This window comes from Ranitomeya imitator, chromosome 9 (assembly GCF_032444005.1).
Source record: "Ranitomeya imitator isolate aRanImi1 chromosome 9, aRanImi1.pri, whole genome shotgun sequence".
Lineage (NCBI taxonomy): Eukaryota > Metazoa > Chordata > Amphibia > Anura > Dendrobatidae > Ranitomeya > Ranitomeya imitator.
The window spans coordinates 134,048,850-134,070,195 of record NC_091290.1 but is presented as its reverse complement, the minus strand read 5'-3'; the positions used below and the strand labels follow the sequence as shown (position 1 = coordinate 134,070,195).

Here is a 21,346-nt window from a genome sequence, read left to right as displayed (position 1 = left end):
GGCGGTCCTGTTACTGTGTAGAGTGATACTATGTTGCCTTCTTCATGTGGTGTAATGTAGAAGTTGGGAAAATTAAGTAATGTGTTCTACAAGCGGAACTCGAGATAACTGTTATATTTCCTGCAGAGACGAGTCCTGGCTGGATAAAGTGATGGCGGTCTGTGCTGGATGAAAGATGAAGGACTTCACCTAGAGACGTCACTGGTGAGTCAGTGTTACCTATACACTTACACTATACACTGTATACTATATACAGAGGTCCTGTGTACAATGTCACCAGTGATCACTGTATTATCTATACATTATATACAGAGCTCCTGTGTGTAATGTCACCAGTGATCACTGTATTACCTGTACACAGACACTGCTTACTAATTACAGATCTCCTGTGCATAATGGCACTGATGGTGATAGTATTGTGGGTTTTTTTTGTATTACTGATCAGTATTGTAGTATTCAGTCATTGTTGGTAATATGTGGTCTGGTCATGGTGTAGCGGTATTTGTTCCTTGTATTTTATATTATTCGATCACTGTGGTGGTAATATGTCATCTGGTCATAGTGTTGTGGTATTTCTTCCTTGTATGTAGTATTATAGGTCATTTTAAAAATTGAAAAATAAATAAAAATATACCTAAATTGTATTGCATATTTTAACAAATATTTAGTAGGTTACAGTAGAGTAGGGCCCGGCCAAAAGTGTCTACCTTGTTGTGGTGGCGGCTTAAAAAATCTTTTGGCAAAAACAAAAGCTGCCGGCTATATGTGTGATCTGGTGATGGGAACTGTCAATGTGTGATAGGTGAGAAGTGGAGATTTTCCAAGAGAGAGTGGTGGGACTGTGGACAGTTCGTGGGGTGGAGCCTGGAGGCGGGGCTGGGGTGGAGCCTGGAGGTGGGGCTGGGGTGGAGCCTGGGCGGAGTTTCAAGGGGGCCCCGAAAATTTTGCCAGTATGGGGCCCTGAAATTTCTAGTGGCAGCCCTGCAGACGCCTCTCATCTTTTTAAGTGGTGGAACTTGCACTATTGCTGACTGACTAAATACTTTTTTGCCCCACTGTATATATATATATATATATATATATATATATATATATATGTATATATACTGTATATATATACCGTATACAGTGGGGCAAAAAAGTATTTAGTCAGTCAGCAATAGTGCAAATTCCACCACTTAAAAAGATGAAAGGCGTCTGTAATTTACATCATAGGTAGACCTCAACTATGGGAGACAAACTGAGAAAAAAAAATCCAGAAAATCACATTGTCTGTTTTTTTATCATTTTTTTTGCATATTATGGTGGAAAATAAGTATTTGGTCAGAAACAAACAATCAAGATTTCTGGCTCTCACAGACCTGCAACTTCTTCTTTAAGAGTCTCCTCTTTCCTCCACTCATTACCTGTAGTAATGGCACCTGTTTAAACTTGTTATCAGTATAAAAAGACACCTGTGCACACCCTCAAACAGTCTGACTCCAAACTCCACTATGGTGAAGACCAAAGAGCTGTCAAAGGACACCAGAAACAAAATTGTAGCCCTGCACCAGGCTGGGAAGACTGAATCTGCAATAGACAACCAGCTTGGAGTGAATAAATCAACAGTGGGAGCAATAATTAGAAAATGGAAGACATACAAGACCACTGATAATCTCCCTCGATCTGGGGCTCCACGCAAAATCCCACCCCGTGGGGTCAGAATGATCACAAGAACGGTGAGCAAAAATCCCAGAACCATGCGGGGGGACCTAGTGAATGAACTGCAGAGAGCTGGGACCAATGTAACAAGGCCTACCATAAGTAACACACTACGCCACCATGGACTCAGATCCTGCAGTGCCAGACGTGTCCCACTGCTTAAGCCAGTACATGTCCGGGCCCGTCTGAAGTTTGCTAGAGAGCATTTGGATGATCCAGAGGAGTTTTGGGAGAATGTCCTATGGTCTGATGAAACCAAACTGGAACTGTTTGATAGAAACACAACTTGTCGTGTTTGGAGGAAAAAGAATACTGAGTTGCATCCATCAAACACCATACCTACTGTAAAGCATGGTGGTGGCAACATCATGCTTTGGGGCTGTTTCTCTGCAAAGGGGCCAGGACGACTGATCCGGGTACATGAAAGAATGAATGGGGCCATGTATCGTGAGATTTTGAATGCAAACCTCCTTCCATCAGCAAGGGCATTGAAGATGAAACGTGGCTGGGTCTTTCAACATGACAATGATCCAAAGCACACCGCCAGGGCAACGAAGGAGTGGCTTCGTAAGAATCATTTCAAGGTCCTGGAGTGGCCTAGCCAGTCTCCAGATCTCAACCCTATGGAAAACCTTTGGAGGGAGTTGAAAGTCCGTGTTGCCAAGCGAAAAGCCAAAAACATCACTGCTCTAGAGGAGATCTGCATGGAGGAATGGGCAAACATACCAACAACAGTGTGTGGCAACCTTGTGAAGACTTACAGAAAACGTTTGACCTCTGTCATTGGAAACAAAGGATATATTACAAAGTATTGAGATGAAATTTTGTTTCTGACCAAATACTTATTTTCCACCATAATATGCAAAAAAAATGATAAAAAAACAGACAGTGTGATTTTCTGGATTTTTTTTTCTCAGTTTGTCTCCCATAGTTGAGGTCTACCTATGATGTAAATTACAGACGCCTCTCATCTTTTTAAGTGGTGGAACTTGCACTATTGCTGACTGACTAAATACTTTTTTGCCCCACTGTATATATATATATATATGTATATATACTGTATATATATACCGTATATATATTTTTACGATTATTTGAGCCCATGGATCCATTGTATGTCCGTTTTGCAAGCCTGCGAGAAAATCTCGCAGTACGGATGCCATACGGATTACATACGGAGAATGCCATGCACAAAATACGCTGACACACCCTGCCTACGGAGGAGCTACGGACCACTATTTTAGGGACTTTTCTGCATATTACGGCCGTAAATAACGGACCGTATTTCCCTACGCCGAGTGTGAGGCCGGCCTTATTTACAAAGGAAATATATATATATAAATCCCAAGTGACATGTTTGGTTCGCAGAAAAAAAAAACCCAGAAACCTATCATGTGATTTTATACGTGCTTCTCCCCCATTGCCTAATATTGTGTGAGAATATTTATAAGAAAATAAACCTGATGCATGAATTAGACTTGGCTCATGCAGACGGACGTATTTCAGATCCCATTGGATCCCATTCAGACCAATGTTGATCTATGCTGCCGTGCACACGTCTGATTTTTTTTTTCCTCGGATCTAGCTGTTCCCATTAAAAGAAACACAGCATGCCCGATTTAGATCCGATCAGCCACTCAACTCAGTTAGTCCATGGAACTCATCGGACTGCACTCGGATGACATCTGAGTGAAGACCAATTTCCTATGCGTGACAGAATGGAGAAGATGGAGAAATTTTTTTCTCCTTTTCTTAGAGTATCGGATCGCAATCTGATCAGAGAGTGATTAGGATAATTGTCCCGATTCTCTCGGATGAGAGAATACACGCTAGTGTGACCCCAGCTGTCTTTCATGGATAGAGAATGTCCATATTATAGTCCCTGGGGCTATTCACATGTGACAATCATAGACAGATAAGGGGGCTTGCTCAGTTCAGCAGCTAAGTCAGACCCTTTTTATTGCACCTCACATACAGAGAAGGGGGCTTGCTCAGTTATTAGCTAAGCCAGACCCTTTTTCTATTGCAGTTCATATACAGAGAAGGGGGCTGGCTCAGTTCACTAGCTAAGCCAGACCCTTTTTTTTTTAATTGCAGCTCATATACAGAGATGGGGGCTTGCTAAGTCAGATCCTTTTTATTGCACCTCACATACAGAGAAGGGGGCTTGCTCAGTTATTAGCTAAGCCAGACCCTTTTTCTATTGCAGTTCATATACAGAGAAGGGGGCTGGCTCAGTTCACTAGCTAAGCCAGACCCTTTTTTTTAAATTGCAGCTCATATACAGAGATGGGGGCTTGCTAAGTCAGATCCTTTTTATTGCAGCTCACATACAGAGAAGGGGGCTTGCTCAGTTATTAGCTAAGCCAGACCCTTTTTTATTGCAGCTGATATGCAGAGAAGGGGGCTTGCTCAGTTCATTGGCTAAGCCAGACCCTTTTTTATTGCAGCTGATATACAGAGAAGGGGGCTTGCTCAGTTCATTGGCTAAGCCAGACCCTTTTTTATTGCAGCTGATATACAGAGAAGGGGGCTTGCTCAGTTCATTGGCTAAGCCAGACCCTTTTTTATTGCAGCTGATATAGAGAGAAGGGGGTGGCTCAGTTAACTAGCTCACCTAGATCCTTTTTAATGCAGCAGATAGATACAGAGAAGGGGTCTGGCTCAGTTCATTATCTAAGCCAGACCCTTTTTTATTGCAGCTGATATACAGAAAAGGGGGCTGGCTCATTTCATTAGTTAAGCCAGATGCTTTTTTTTTTAATTGCAGGTGATACGAAGACAGAGAAGGGGGCTGCCTGCCTGGCTCGGTTCATTACCTAAGCCAGTTCCTTCTCCGTCCTAGCTTATACAGAGATAGAGAAGGGGGCTGGCTTTCATGTTCAATTCAATAGCTAAACCAGATGCTTTTTGTATATTGCAGCAGAGACAGAGAAGGGAACTGACAATCTGGATTAGTTAATTCGCTAAGCCAGCACCTTTTTATTACATCCGATGTAGAGATCGGGAAGGGGGCTGGCTTATAGTATCTGAACCAGCCGACATGTAGAGGGGAGTAAACTTCCTGTCACTGTAGTTTACCATCGCAACTGACAACAGAAGCCCCACTTCTGGGATCACATGAGGGGGGAAATGAAATTGGGCAATCTACAAAGTTTTTAAGACTTCAGTACTTTAGCAAGTTTCATTAATTTTGTTAAAAACCGACTAACAAACTTTGTCTATTGATGGAAAACCCCTTTAATCTTATTGTATAAAGTGTAAAGTGATAGAAAGTTTTTGGAAAACCTACTATATTTGTTATTTGCCCTTGTCAGGCCGGGGTCACACTAGAGAGTTTTACGGACGTATGAGAGGCGCAAAAACTACGCTGTGCACACGGACCAATGATTCTCTATGGGGCAGCTCCTATCTGCCGTATATTTCGCAGCCGTATTTTACGGGCGTAGAAAATCGCGTCAGCATATTGCACAAAAAAATCAGCCAATGAAAGTCTTTGGGGGCGAGACACACTCATATCTGTTTGATCATTTATGATATGATCTAAAGGGTGGTTCATTATTTGTTATTTGCCCTTGTCACGGTGACCGCTCCTCCGGCACGACAAGTCAGTCCACCTACTCTATAAAATCACCGGATTCTCCCAATGATCTGCAGTTCTAAAGCGCACGTCAATAAGGCGATATCAACTGAGCAAAGGTGAATCCTTCTCTTCTGGTTCAGACGAGGACAGTAAAAGGACGCCATGTCAGGTGAGGCTCCGCTGTGTCCCCCAGGAGGGTGCACCTTGCTCATTTTGGTCCTTTAATAGCTGATCTGCCCAGTTTTGCCAGTTTCCGAAAGAATTTCTGATTGCCCAGGGGCCTTACATCTCGAGGGATCTGAAGAGATCCTTCAAGTACTACAGATATTTGCGTTCGCTGTCTTGGTGTCTCCGCTTGCATTTATACATTGCAGATCATGTAAAAGGGCAGAGCTGCAGTGTAAAGCATGGAAAAGTGATAGCTACAGCCTGTCACATAAAAATAATAAAACATATGGCAGGTAGAATATTTTATGGGTTCCTCCCATTTGGAAGAAATTAGAATGTCATGATTATAGTCATTGAAGATAAAATATAATTCCTGCACTTCGTTCAAGTGATTTTTTTTGTTCGACCCTCCCAGGGAAAAATGCTTTACTATTGTCAGCCTTCAAGGCGAATGACATTGACATCCAAGGGCAGCAACAATGGTTGCATAATATCCATAGACATCGCGTTTCAGGCGCCGCTTATCACACAAGGCCAATAAGATCGGATGTTTTGGGGTAAAACCAGTCCGAATGGCCAATACTGTCTGCAATTCCTATTGGTATGATTTAATGTGTAAGTCTATGGTTAGTAATTATGCATACTAAATGTATCCAGGATGTTATCGCGGGGTTAAACAGCTATACATTCTGCACTTAGTTATTTTTATTTTTTTTAATAACGTCCACCTTGAGATCATTTTATGTTATGAATAAGAGAATTGCTCAAACTGCAATTCCCTAACATGTTGTTACTATGCAATTGGCAACATATTAGTGATTCCAAACATGTGACCAAATGAGTGGCTTGGAAGGGGAGTCAAAACTTACAAAATGACTTATTTATGTGTTCTGCTATTTACAGGAAAAACCGCACTGATTGTCTTAGCTCACCAGGAACGGACATCTTTTAACTATGCCATGAAAGAAGCAACTAAGGCGGCTCTAGAGAAGAATGGATGGACGGTCCTTGTGTCTGATCTTTATGAGATGAAGTTTCACTCTGTCCTGTCACGAGACGATATCACAGGTAAAACTTATAATCAGTTCTTAAAGGGGGTCTGTCACTTGCTATAAATATGTAATTTTCTTACATTGTCTAAATTATACAGTTCTCCTGAATCCGGCGTTGTTTTCCTTTTCTTCATACGACCCTCCGTTCCTGAGATATGGCCCCTTCTTCCCTGAAGATAAATCAAGTCCTTTTATCAAAGTGGGCGTGGTCACTAATTCTTCCTTGTGGGTGTGTTGTTCAGAACCACGCCCACTTAGCTAACAAGCGTAGATTTATATACAGAGAAGAAGGGGCCATATCTCAGGAACGGAGAGTCGCAGGAACAACAGAAAAACAGCGCCAGATTCAGGAGAACAGCGGCATATACACTAGGTAAAAAAATTACACATTTATGGCAGGTGGTCGCTCCTCTTTAACCCCTCTGTGACCTTAGACGTACTATCCCGTCGAGGTGCCCTGGGCTTATCTGACCCTGGACGGGATAGTACGTCATAGCCGATCGGCCGCGCTCACGGGGGGAGCGCGGCCGATCGCGGCCGGGTGTCAGCTGCTTATCGCAGCTGACATCCGGCACTATGTGCCAGGAGCGGTCACGGACCGCCCCCGGCACATTAACCCCTGGCACACCGCGATCAAAGATGATCGCGATGTGCCAGCGGTGCAGGGAAGCACCGCGCAGGGAGGGGGCTCCCTGCGGGCTTCCCTGAGCCCCCCGCAGCAACGCGATGTGATCGCGTTGCTGCGAGGGTCTCCTCACCTCCCTCCCTGCTCGAGCCCCGGATCCAAGATGGCCGCGGATCCGGGTCCTGCAGGGAGGGAGGTGGCTTCACAGAGCCTGCTTAGAGCAGGCACTGTGAAGGCTGCAGCGCTGCATGTCAGATCAGTGATCTGACAGAGTGCTGTGCAAACTGTCAGATCACTGATCTGTGATGTCCCCCCCTGGGACAAAGTAAAAAAGTAAAAAAAAAAATTTCCAAATGTGTAAAAAAAATTAAAAAAAAATATTCCAAAATAATGAAAAAAAAAAAAAAATATTATTCCCATAAATACATTTCTTCATCTAAATAAAAAAAAAAAACCAATAAAAGTACACATATTTAGTATCGCCGCGTCCGTAACGACCCGACCTATAAAACTGTCCCACTAGTTAACCCCTTCAGTAAACACCGTAAGAAAAAAAAAAAAAAAACGAGGCAAAAAACAACGCTTTATTATCATACCGCCGAACAAAAAGTGGAATAACACGCGATCAAAAGGACAGATATAAATAACCATGGTACCGCTGAAAGCGTCATATTGTCCCGCAAAAAAGAGCCGCCATACAGCATCATCAGCAAAAAAATAAAAAAGTTATAGTCCTGAGAATAAAGCGATGCAAAAATAATTATTTTTTCTGTAAAATAGTTTTTATCGTATAAAAGCACCAAACCATAAAAAAATGATATAAATGAGGTATCGCTGTAATCGTTCTGACCCGAAGAATAAAACTGATTTATCAATTTTACCAAACGCGGAACGGTATAAACGCCTCCCCCAATAGAAATTCATGAATAGCTGGCTTTTGGTCATTCTTCCTCACAAAAATCGGAATAAAAAGCGATAAAAAAATGTCACGTGCCCAAAAATGTTTTCAATAAAAACGTCAACTCGTCCCGCAAAAAACAAGACCTCACATGACTCTGTGGACCAAAATATGGAAAAATTATAGCTCTCAAAATGTGGTATTGCAAAAAATATTTTTTGCAATAAAAAGGGTCTTTCAGTGTGTGACAGCTGCCAATCATAAAAATCCGCTAAAAAACTCGCTATAAAAGTAAATCAAACCCCCCTTCATCACCCCCTTAGTTAGGGAAAAATAAAAAAAAATGTATTTATTTCCATTTTCCCATTAGGGCTAGGGTTAGGGCTAGGGTTAGGGCTAGGGCTAGGGTTAGGGCTAGGGTAAGGGCTAGGGTTAGGGCTAGGGCTAGGGTTAGGGCTAGGGTTAGGGCTAGGGTTAGGGTTAGGGCTAGGGTTAGGGCTAGGGTTAGGGCTAGGGTTAGGGTTAGGGTTAGGGCTAGGGTTAGGGCTAGGGTTAGGGTTAGGGCTAGGGTTAGGGCTAGGGTTAGGGCTAGGGCTAGGATTAGGGTTAGGGTTAGGGCTAGGGTTAGGGCTAGGGTTAGGGTTAGGGTTAGGGTTGGGGCTACAGTTAGGGTTGGGGCTAAAGTTAGGGTTAGGGTTTAGATTACATTTACAGTTGGGAATAGGGTTGGGATTAGGGTTAGGGGTGTGTCAGGGTTAGAGGTGTGGTTAGGGTTACCGTTGGAATTAGGGTTAGGGGTGTGTTTAGATTAGGGTTTCAGTTATAATTGGGGGGTTTCCACTGTTTCGGCACATCAGGGGCTCTCCAAACACGACATGGCGTCCGATCTCAATTCCAGCCAATTCTGCGTTGAAAAAGTAAAACAGTGCTCCTTCCCTTCCGAGCTCTCCTGTGTGCCCAAACAGGGGTTTACCCCAACATATGGGGTATCAGCGTACTCAGGACAAATTGGACAACAACTTTTGTGGACCAATTTCTCCTGTTACCCTTGGGAAAATACAAAACTGGGGGCTAAAAAATAATTTTTGTGGGAAAACAAAAAGATTTTTTATTTTCACGGCTCTGCGTTATAAACTGTAGTGAAACACTTGGGGGTTCAAAGTTCTCACAACACATCTAGATAAGTTCATTGAGGGGTCTAGTTTCCAATATGGGGTCACTTGTGGGGGGTTTCTACTGTTTAGGTACATTAGGGGCTCTGCAAACGTAATGTGACGCCTGCAGACCAATCCATCTAAGTCTGCATTCCAAATGATGCTCCTTCCCTTCCGAGCCCTCCCATGCGCCCAAACGGTGGTTCCCCCCCACATATCGGGTATCAGCGTACTCAGGACAAATTGGACAACAACATTTAGGGTCCAATTTCTCCTGATAACCTTGGAAAAATACAAAACTGGGGGCTAAAATATAATTTTTGTGGAAAAAAAAATATTTTTTATTTGCATGGCTCTGCGTTATAAACTGTAGTGAAATACTTGGGGGTTCAAAGCTCTTACAACACATCAAGATGAGTTCCTTAGGGGGTCTACTTTCCAAAATGGTGTCACTTGTGGGGGGTTTCTACTGTTTAGGTACATTAGGGGCTCTGCAAACGCAATGTGACGCCTGCAGACCATTCCATCTAAGTCTGCATTCCAAATGGCGCTCCTTCCCTTCCGAACCCTCCCATGCGCCCAAACGGTGGTTCCCCCCCACATATGGGGTATCAGCGTACTCAGGACAAATTGGACAACAACTTTTGGGGTCCAATTTCTCCTGTTACCCTAGGGAAAATACAAAACTGGGGGCTAAAAAATAATTTTTGTGGGAAAAAAATTTTGTTTTATTTTTATGGCTCTGCATTATAAACTTCTGTGAAGCCCTTGGTGGGTCAAAGTGCTCACCACACATCCAGATAAGTTCCTTAGGGGGTCTACTTTCCAAAATGGTGTCACTTGTGGGGGGTTTCAATGTTTAGGCACATCAGTGGCTCTCCAAACGCAACATGGCGTCCCATCTCAATTCCTGTCAATTTTGCATTGAAAAGTCAAACGGCGCTCCTTCCCTTCCGAGCTCTCCCATGCGCCCAAACAGGGGTTTACTGCCACATATGGGGTATCAGCGTACTCGGGACAAATTGGACAACAACTTTTGAGATCCAATTTCTTCTCTTACCCTTGGAAAAATAAAAAATTGGGGGCAAAAATATAATTTTTGTGAAAAAATATGATTTTTTATTTTTACGGTTCTGCATTATAAACTTCTGTGAAGCACTTGGTGGGTCAAAGTGCTCACCACACCTCTAGATAAGTTCCTTAGGGGGTCTACTTTCCAAAATGGTGTCACTTGTGGGGGGTTTCAATGTTTAGGCACATCAGTGGCTCTCCAAACGCAACATGGCGTCCCATCTCAATTCCTGTCAATTTTGCATTGAAAAGTCAAATAGCGCTCCTTCCCTTCCGAGCTCTCCCATGCGCCCAAACAGTGGTTTACTGCCACATATGGGGTATCAGCGTACTCAGGACAAATTGGACAACAACTTTTTGGGTCCAATTTCTCCTGTTACCCTTAGTAAAATAAAACAAATTGGAGCTGAAGTAAATTTTTTGTGTAAAAAAGTTAAATGTTCATTTTTATTTAAACATTCCAAAAATTCCTATTAAACACCTGAAGGGTTAATAAACTTCTTGAATGTGGTTTTGAGCACCTTGAGGGGTGCAGTTTTTAGAATGGTGTCACACTTGGGCATTTTCTATCATATAGACCCCTCAAAATGACTTCAAATGAGACGTGGTCCCTAAAAAAAAATGGTGTTGTAAAAATGAGAAATTGCTGGTCAACTTTTAACCCTTATAACTCCCTAACAAAAAAAAAAATTGGTTCCAAAATTATGCTGCTGTAAAGGAGACATGTGGGAAATGTTACTTATTAAGTATTTTGTGTGACATATCTCTGTGATTTAATTGCATAAAAATTCAAAGTTTGAAAATTGCGAAATTTTCAAAATTTTCGCCAAATTTCCGTTTTTTTCACAAATAAACGCAGGTACTATCAAAGAAATTTTACCACTATCATGAAGTACAATATGTCACGAGAAAACAATGTCAGAATCACCAGGATCCGTTGAAGCGTTTCGGAGTTATAACCTCATAAAGGGACAGTGGTCAGAATTGTAAAAATTGGCCTGGTCATTAACGTGCAAACCACCCTTGGGGGTAAAGGGGTTAAAGGGATTATCCAGTATAAGAAAAAGTAATCTGTGTTCCAGAAACATTGCCACTGGTGTACATAGGTAATCTTGGGAATTGAAGCTAATTCCCAGATCCCAAGACTGGGCTTTATAGAAAACTAGAGACTCTCCGGCTGGCATGCTGGGAATTGTAGTTCTACAATAGCTAGAGAGACACAGATTGGCGGCTACTCTTACTAACCATACATTTCTGCAGTAATGTGATATAGGCCATTTATAACAAATCCTGCTACAATACAGGTAGCCCCAATGAGCCGAATAATTTCAAATATGGCGCAGAGATGCTGATAGCGTGGCAGGAGGGACGCCTCGCCAGTGACATAAAGGAAGAGCAGAAGAAGGTGGAGAAAGCTGATCTTGTGATCTTTCAGGTAAGTGTTAAGAAATAATTAGGTAAACCCAAAATTTGAGTACGGAGGCTGCAATCTGTGTTACCATATGTCACCCAGAGGGTCCTAGTACAAACAAAAAATAGCAAACAAAAAAATCTATATTGCACAAATCACCTTTAAATCCATGTGTTATGTCTATCATATGATCTAAAGGGTGGTACATGACATTAGTATTCTTTTTTTGGTATGTTGGAGTCTACTCAGGGGTGTCAAACTGCATTCCTCGAGGGCTGCAAACAGGTCATGTTTTCAGGATTTCCTTGTACTGCACAGGTGATAATTTAATCACCAACTCATTATTTGTATAGGTGATTAAATTATCACCTGTGCAGTACAAGGAAATCCTGAAAACATGACCTGTTTGCAGCCCTCGAGGAATGCAGTTTGACACCCCTGGTCTACATTGTAGCTGTTGCAGAGACAGAAGGAGGCTGGCTTTGCCTTAAATTTAAAGTGTCTTTATATTTTTTCCTCCCCAGTTCCCCTTGTACTGGTTCAGCATGCCCGCCCTAATGAAGGGTTGGGTGGAGCGAGTCCTCTCTATGGGATTTGCCTACAGCTATCAGACAATGTATTCTGGAGGAATATTAAAGGTAAACCAACCTCATTGACTTTTATATCTGAGCCGTGATACACAAGAGTTGCACATATACAAAATACATCTGCTACCGTATATACTGTGAAAGTCTGTGTCCCCTCAAAGGGAATGTGTCAGCACAAAATGACTGTGCAAACCAAGCTCAAAACCTTATTAGGCATAGTCCTAATTTAAAAAAAAAGTACTTTTAGGTCCCAATTTACCATTTGCATTTTTTTTCTAACATAACTTTTCTTTTCTTTTTTTGTTTAGCATTGTTCGTAGTTTTTTTTTTTGTGTGTGTGCCAAGTTCTTCACAACGGCGAAAGTGAGTTGAGGAATCAAAGATGCTCTTTATTTTATCTTTTATGGGGTTTTTTGCAGCTTTTTTTTCTGTTAGGAAACCCATGGCCAAATTGTCGGAAAAAAACCCAGAGACAAAACCAAGTGGTTAACTTAACAAAAAAAAAAAAAATAAAGCGAAATTTAACAAAAAAAAAAGAAAGCGAAAATTAATGTATTAAGCTCAATCATAAGTTACTGTAAAAATGGTTCTAAGACATTGATGAATCCAAATTCATCCAGTCTCGTCTTGGTGTCCAAATTCGTCCCCACATTTGCCAGAAATTGTTCTATAATCATGTATGCTAATTAGCTGTTCCGTGCACCCTGGGCGTGGCCGAGCAGTTCACCTTCCCACCTACTTATGTTCCACTTACCTCCGACCTCCTGTGGCTTCTGTGAGGCCGGAGCAGTCAATCAAAGAAGATTTCCACATTTTGGCCCCAACTCATCATTGTTGTTTCTCCACTTTTCTGGAGTAATTTTTTTTGGGGGGATGGTCTTTATTATTTACGCATGATTCTCTTTACGTTTTGCACCACTTATATAAATCTACTATATAATTTTCTTAGGGTCACTTCCGTCTTTCTGTCTGTCTGTCTGTCACGTATATTCATTGGTCGCAGCCTCTGTCTGTCATGGAAATCCAAGTCGCTGATTGGGCGTGGCAAAACGCCCACGACCATTGCCACGACCAATCAGCGACGGCCATAGTCTGGCAGCGAAATGGCCGCTGCTTTACTGCCCTGCAGTCAGCGCTGAACGCCCACACAGGGTTAATGCCAGCGTTAATGGACCGCGGTGTAACGCACTCCGTTAACGCAGCTATTAACCCTGTGTGACCAACTTTTTACTATTGATGCTGCGTATGCAGCATCAATAGTAAAAAGATCTAATGTTACAAATAATAATAATAATAATAAAAAGGTTATTCTCATCCTCCGACGTCGCACGCTGTACTCGGCAGTGCAAGCGGCAGGTTCCGGGGCCAAGGATGCTATGCGAGAAGGACCTTCCATGACATCACGGTCATGTGACATCATCACAGGTCCTGCGCTCATACCAACCCTTGGACCGGAAGCTGCTGCATGCACCGCACACAGGCGCCAGGACTTCAGGGGGCCTTCGGAAGGTGAGTATATGTTTATTTTTTATTTTAACTCTTTTTTATTAACCACGCATATAGTGCCCACATTGCTATATGCTACGTGGGCTGTGTTACATACTACATCTCTGTGCTATATACTATGTAGCTGGGCAATATACTACCTTGCTGTGCAATATACTACGTGGCTGACCAACATACTACATACCTGTGCAATACACTACGTGGCTATGTAATACACTACGTAGCTCTGCTATATACTACGTACGCTGTGTTATATGCTACGTAGCTCTGCTATATACTATGTACGCTGTGTTATATAGTACGTAGCCTGTGCTGTATACTACCTACATATTCTAGAATACCCTATACGTTAGAATCGGGCCACCATCTAGTGTGTATATATATATATGTTTCCTTGACAACTTTGCTTAGATCTTATGTCTTTTTTTTTTTTTTCATTTGATCCTTTTTCTTTTAGACGAAAATACTACTTTTTTAAAGGATTTGTAACTTTTGGTGCTAAAAAAAAATTGCTAAAAAATGATTACAAAAAATAATTTTGCACGAAATTCATGTACTGCATGAGCATTTTATAAGGAATTTGGTGCAAAATTAAAGTCAGCGAGTTTGACAAGATAGAAAAAAAGAAAAGTGACTTTGATGGATTGGGCCTCATGTTGAATATTGGTTATTCTGGATTATCAGACTCCAGATTTCATGCATTTGCATACTGTGATCTCTTCTTACAGCTGTAATATCAGATTCTGGGGGGGGGGGAACATTAATTTATTTGTGATTTAACTTTACTTATTTGTATTTTTTTTAAGAATAAGAGAGCCCTGTTATCCTTCACCACTGGGGGCACTGGGGAAATGTCGTCACCCCGCGGCATTAATGGAGACATCAATATTTTCCTGTGGCCTTTGCAGGTATGTTATCCGTGATATTTGCCCTTTTCATGTGCGGCGGTCACAAGGACGGTGCAGCCTACAAATACAAGACCCACTATGGGTTACAATAGGAATGGAGAGCAGAAGAATAATCAACTCCAGGAGGGATCACCAACCACTTGTGGTTCCCAGGCACCATTAATGCAGCTCTCCATATGGATGACATGTAGGAAGGAGGAATATTCTAGGATTACTCTTCTTCCTGTGTGAACTGCACCAAGATACATGCAAACAATGAATACATGGAATATAAGCAGCCAATAGTGTAACTAGAGTCCGATGGGACCTGGTGCAAAATTTGGACCTGGGCCCCACCTACATGTTGGTCAGATTAGTCCCTTGTAGCATTCTGGAATCTATAAAAACATGCGTACTGGCCTCCTTTGTAATAATAATTATGTCCCCTTCCTGTAAAAATGCCCTCCTCCACATACTATAACAATGTCCACCATCCTGGGCCCCTTTAGGGTATAATGTCCTCCAACCTTGGCTCCTTTCAGTAATAATGTTCCCCTCCATCCTGAGCCTCTTCCAGTAATAATGTTCCCCTCCATCCTTGGCCCCTTCAGGTAATAATGTTCCCCTCCAACCTGGGCCCCTTCTGGTAATAATGTTCCCCTCCAACCTGGGCCCCTTCCAGTAATAATGTTCCCCTCCATCCTTGACCGTTTCCAGTAATAATGTTCCCCTCCATCCTTGGTTCCTTCAGGTAATAATGTTCCCCTCCATCCTGGGCCCCTTCCAGTAATAATGTTCCCCTCCATCCTGGACCCCTTCCGGTAATAATGTTCCCCTCCATCCTTGGCTCCTTCCGGTAATAATGTCCCCCTCCATCCTGGGCCCCTTCTGGTAATAATGTTCCCCTCCAACCTGGGCCCCTTCTGGTAATAATGTTCCCCTCCATCCTGGGCCCCTTCCGTTAATAATGTTCCCCTCCATCCTGGGCCCCTTCTGGTAATAATGTTCCCCTCCAACCTGGGCCCCTTCCAGTAATAATGTTCCCCTCCATCCTGGGCCCCTTCCGGTAATAATGTTCCCTTCCATCCTGGGCCCCTTCCAGTAATAATGTTTCCCTCCATCCTGGGCTCCTTCCAGTAATAATGTTCCCCTCCATCCTTGGCTCCTTCCAGTAATAATGTTCCCCTCCATCCTGGGCCCCTTCCGGTAATGTTCCCTTCCATCCTGGGCCCCTTCCAGTAATAATGTTTCCCTCCATCCTGGGCCCCTTCCAGTTATAATGTTCCCCTCCATCCTTGGCTCCTTCCAGTAATAATGTCCCCCTCCATCCTGGGCCCCTTCCGGTAATGTTCCCTTCCATCCTGGGCCCCTTCCAGTAATAATGTTTCCCTCCATCCTGGGCCCCTTCCAGTAATAATGTTCCCCTCCATCCTTGGCTCCTTCCAGTAATAATGTTCCCCTCCATCCTTTGCTCCTTCCAGTATTAATGTTCCTTTCCATCCTGGGCCCATTCAAGTAATAATGTCGCTCATTCTTCTGCAGCACATTTGAAAAAGAAATAAACATTTCCCTGCTCCCTCGACGTGTGTTGTCCTCTTCTTTAGCCGGCAGCTGAATTTAGCATGTCGGCACGAGCAGCACATGACGTATGATGTTACTGCCATGTGCTGCACATGATGGTCAGCTGACGACCTTGGGTTGGCCCGCAGAGTGGATTGCAATGAAGGCATCCAAAAAGTGAATGGAGTTGTGACTAAAGCCCCCTATGGTCCTGCATCTGCGACCAGCAAGTTGTAGGCAAACATCAGATTGGGCCCCAGCCTATAGTTGGTCAAAAAAAAAAAAAAACTTGCACTTTTTAGGTGCAGAATGCAAGAATAACTGCTTCAAATAGGCACAAAAATGCACACAAAGAGGCAAAAAAAAAAAAAAAAGTGCATCAAGAACCCAATAATCAATGCACACTACTGTTGGATGTTTTGGTGTAGGACACCTGCAAAAAAATGAAACCCCTCCCACCCCCCATAAAAACAAGTGTTTCTGCAGTGGGCAACATTGATTATGAAGATGTTCCCACTAGCAGAAGTGCAGCATTTTTTTTTATCTGCTGCATTTTATCCACATGTGTCTGCACTAAAATACGTATTTGCCGTGTGCTCAAATCATCAGGGTCATCTTTAGTTTTTTTATGCATTTTTAGTGTAGATTTGTTGGAGGTTTTATTATTATTTTACATTTCTAAGTGCAGAAATGCTTGGATTAAGCAGTTTAAAAAAATGCAATTTCAATTTCATGTGTGTTTTTTTTTTTTTTCGGAAAAAAAGTTCAGTTTTGTTTTTTTTGCATTTGCAGAATGGAATTTTGAATTTCTTAGGATTTAAAGTCCTGGAACCTCAGATCTCATTTGCCGTGGCACACATAACTCAGGAGGCTCGCGTGGAGATACTTAAGAACTGGGAGAAGCGACTGGAGACAATTTGGGATGAAAAGCCCATCAGGTACCTTCCCGTTCAGGACTTTGAGGATTTGGCTGGTGGATTCGTCCTGAAGAAGGAAGTGGAGGAGGCCAGAGCGGCTGAGAAGTATAGCCCAACCGTGGGGCAACACCTGGGCAAACCTCTGCCACCTGACAGCCAGGTGAAGGTTGACTGTGTCAGGTTATGAAAGACTGCTTGTAAAGTGTAATGCTGAGGCTTCTTCATCCATGCCAGGATCTTATCTGGTCACTATGACGTGGTGCAAAGTATCATCCAAGGGTCAATTTGGTAATATACATATATATGACCAAAGTTATTCAATCTGGCTGTTTGGATGACTGTTGTTTCTTTTCACATGGACCAAATGCAAGCATGAAATAAAAATAAAAAATGATATCAGCGTGCACTTGTATCTTCTGGATTTTGGATGAGACTCGATTATTAAAGTCTATGGTGCGCCAAAAATTAAATTGGATTCCATATGGATCAACCGTATATTATCCAATTTTTTTTGTTTACGGATACATAACATTTCTTAAGATCGGGAAACTGCTGATGTATAAAAACAGATAGACAATACAGGTTGGTAATTATCTGTTTTATTTCTGGACTTGAACTTTTCACATGGTGGTTGTGGGGCGGTAGACTGACGCAAGGCCAACGTCCGCATAACAAAACCAACAGTGATTTGACGGATGTCTGAGCAAAGCACATCAAAATCATGTTTGGACCGGGCCCCAGCCCCCACCCCATCCTGATATATATCAGGACTAAGGAAGTGGACCTTCTGGGTCACGGCTTCAGAGCCCCCGAGGACGAGTGAACCATTTGATGCCACCCCCTGTACAGGGAGTGTTAGGGACAGGCCCAAGGAGGGTGAAGCCGCAACTGCTGGAGCCAAAGGGACGACTGAAGTTAGAACACAGAGAACGGCAGACGGAGGGAAGACGGAACTAGTGAAGTGACTAGAATGGCGGAGGCACTGGACAGATGGAGGCAGCAAAGACTAGGTACTGACCGGTAAGATGCTAGCACACGACAGATGGAGACAATGGAGACTCAGGACTGGCAGGGTATGGCAGGAACACAGGACTAGCAAGGTATGGCAGGAACGCAGAGCTGGCAGGAGACGGCTGGACCACAGGATTGGCAGGACACGGTAGGAACACAGGGGATACAAGAAGGCAGGAATACAGGACTGGCAGGAATGGCAGAAATACAGGACAGGCAAGACATGACAGGAACACAGGACTGGAAGGATACGGCAGGAACACAGGACTGGCAGGATACGGCAGGAACACAGGACTGGCAGGAGACGGCAGGAACACAGGACTAGCAGGAGACGGCAGGAACACAGGACTAGCAGGGATGGCAAACAAAGACAGTCAGAGTCACAGCAGAGATTCAGGGATCTGAGCCTAGGAACCTAAGAGGATGCTGACGGTAAGCCAGCGAACGCAATAGATGCAAAGGCGTCTGAGCAGGGTAGGCGCTGGGAAGAAGTACCCGACGGACGCCGCCATATTGGAGGTGGAGCCGCCGGGTCACGACCTCCCAGAAGCCCCAGCGACGAAAGGAGTGCGTCTGCGCATGCGCGGAGCGCAGAATGGACGAGTGCCGGAGACGCTGGAAGACGGAGAGCAGGAGGGAGCATCGGGAGAGCGCCGGCTGGACAGGTGAGTATGAGGAAGCAGCGTAACAGTACCCCCTCTCTTACCCCCCCTCTCTTTAAAACTGGAAAGGAATTTTTTCAAGAGCGTTGATGTTCTCCAGGGGTTCCCAGGATCTCTCTTCGGGACCAAAGCCTTTCCAATCAATTAAGTAGAAAGTCTTACCCTTAACAATTTTCCTAGCAAGAATATCCTTAACTTCAAAAGAAGCATCGGAAGAAATAGGTAAGTGAGAATGCGACGGAGCAGAATGAAAATGATTAAAAATTGCGGGTTTGAGGAGTGAAACATGAAAAGAGTTAGGAATACGTAACGAGGTGGGCAAATTCAACTTGTAAGCTACATCATTAATTTGGCTAGAAATTTCAAAGGGACCCATGTAACGTGGACCTAATTTTTGAGAGGGAATCTTGAGTCTAATGTAGCGAGAGGATAACCAGACCTTGTCACCCGGACGATACGGAGGAACATCTAAACGCTTTTTGTCAGCATACTTTTTCATTCTGTAACTCGCCCTCTGAAGCGCCTCCTTAGCCTCCTTCCAAATTTTGGAGAATTCCACAGACAAGGAATCCGCCGCGGGTACACCTGAGGTGGGGGAAACAGGGAGAGGAATGCTGGGATGTTGCCCAAAAACAATAAAAAAGGAGATTTAGACGAAGATTCACTAGTATGGTTATTATAAGCGAATTCAGCCCAAGGAAGAAGAGACACCCAGTCATCATGATGAGCATTAGTAAAATGGCGAAGATAAGATGTGAGAATTTGATTCAGTCCGTTAGACTGAGGATGGTATGCAGAAGAAAAATTTAACGATACCTTCATAAGTCCACAAAGAGCTCTCCAGAAATAAGAGGTAAACTGAACTCCACGGTCGGACACGATATGCTGAGGGAATCCATGAAGCCGAAATACTTGATGAAGAAAGACCTTTGCTAGCTCAGGAGCTGAAGGTAAACCAGGTAGAGAGATGAAATGAGCCATTTTGGAAAATCTACCACCACCAAAATTACAGTGCAATTAGAAGATTTCGGTAAATCGGTGATGAAATCCATTGCAATATGTATATGACTCCAGGGAACCGAGGGCACAGGAAGTGGATGCAGTGGTCCAGAAGGAAGCTGTCGAGGAACTTTGTTTCTAGCACATGAAGAACAAGAGGCAACGAAATCCAGGACATCTTGGCGAAGCGAAGGCCACCAGTAATGGCGAGAAATCAGGGTGAGGGTTTTCTTGCCCCCAACATGACCAGCGAACTGGGAAGAATGACCCCAACGTAAAACTTTCAATTTGTCACGATTAGATACAAAGGTTTTTCCTGGGGGTGTAGTGATCACTTTCAGAGGAGCCAACGAAACAATCTTAGCAGGATCAAAAATATGCGCTGGTCTCTCCTCTTCATCCTGAGGTTGAAAAGATCTTGACAGAGCGTCAGCTTTAATGTTCTTATTCCAGCGTCGGAAATGTAACTCAAAGTCGAAACATCCAAAAAATAAAGACCATCTGGCTTGTCGAGGGTTTAGCCCCTGGGCGGACTGGACATAAGACAGATTCTTGTGATCTGTAAAAATAACGAAAGGATGTACAGCCCCTTCTAGGAGGTTCCGCCACTCCTCCAGGGCCAATTTTATGGCCAGTAATTCCTTGTCACCTATGGAATAGTTTTGCTCTGGAGGAGAGAAAGCCTTAGAGAAAAACCCACAGATGACTAATCGACCCGAGTTAGACCTCTGGAGTAGGACCGCTCCAGCTGCAATAGAGGATGCATCAACTTTAAGGATATACGGTTTGTTGGAATCAGGTCGATGGAGTACTGGTGCTGAAGCAAACTCTTGCTTAAGAGTTTGGAAAGCAGCTTCGGCCTCTGAAGGCCAGAGATTAGAGTTTGCCCCCTTGCGGATCAGAGCAGAGATTGGTTTGGTCAAAGAAGAGAAATGAGGGATAAACTGTCTATAATAGTTGGTGAAGCCAAGGAATCGCTGAATAGCCTTCTCTCCCGAAGGACGTGGCCAATTTAGAATGGCCGACACTTTCTCAGGATCCATCTTCAGACCATCCTCAGAGACAATATAACCCAGGAAGAGTACCGAGGACTGTTCGAAGACACATTTCTCAATCTTCGCGAAGAGATGATTCTGTCTTAAACGTAGTAAGACTTGATGAACATCACGTCGATGAGTGGATAAATCTGGAGAAAAGACGAGGATGTCATCCAAGTAGACCACTGGTAAAGAGGCAATCTTGAAAAATATCGTTGACGAACTCTTGGAACACCGCAGGAGCATTACAAAGTCCAAAAGGCATTACCAAATACTCGTAGTGACCGTCCCGAGTGTTGAATGCGGTTTTCCACTCGTCCCCGCACAGATACGGATCAAGTTGTAGGCTCCCTGGAGGTCTAGCTTGGTGAAAATTTGTGCACCCCTCAGGCGGTCAAAGAGTTCTGAAATAAGAGGCAATGGGTATTCTTCACAGTGATGTTATTTAACCCTCTGTAGTCAATACAAGGACGAAGGGTACCATTTTTCTTTTTCACAAAAAAGAAACGTGCCCCAG

At 43.4% G+C, this 21,346-nt stretch overlaps 1 protein-coding gene across 1 annotated transcript; it reads left to right on the top strand.

The window, feature by feature from the left end:
• Nucleotides 1-5,258: 5,258 nt before the first annotated feature.
• On the top strand, nt 5,259-17,514 carry LOC138649016 (NAD(P)H dehydrogenase [quinone] 1-like). The gene is made up of 6 exons (XM_069739094.1): nt 5,259-5,453; nt 6,356-6,520; nt 11,557-11,687; nt 12,188-12,301; nt 14,563-14,664; nt 16,996-17,514. The coding sequence occupies exons 1-6, from the start codon at nt 5,447-5,449 to the stop codon at nt 17,305-17,307; spliced, it is 831 nt and encodes a 276-aa protein (XP_069595195.1). The 5' UTR covers nt 5,259-5,446; the 3' UTR covers nt 17,308-17,514.
• Nucleotides 17,515-21,346: the final 3,832 nt, after the last annotated feature.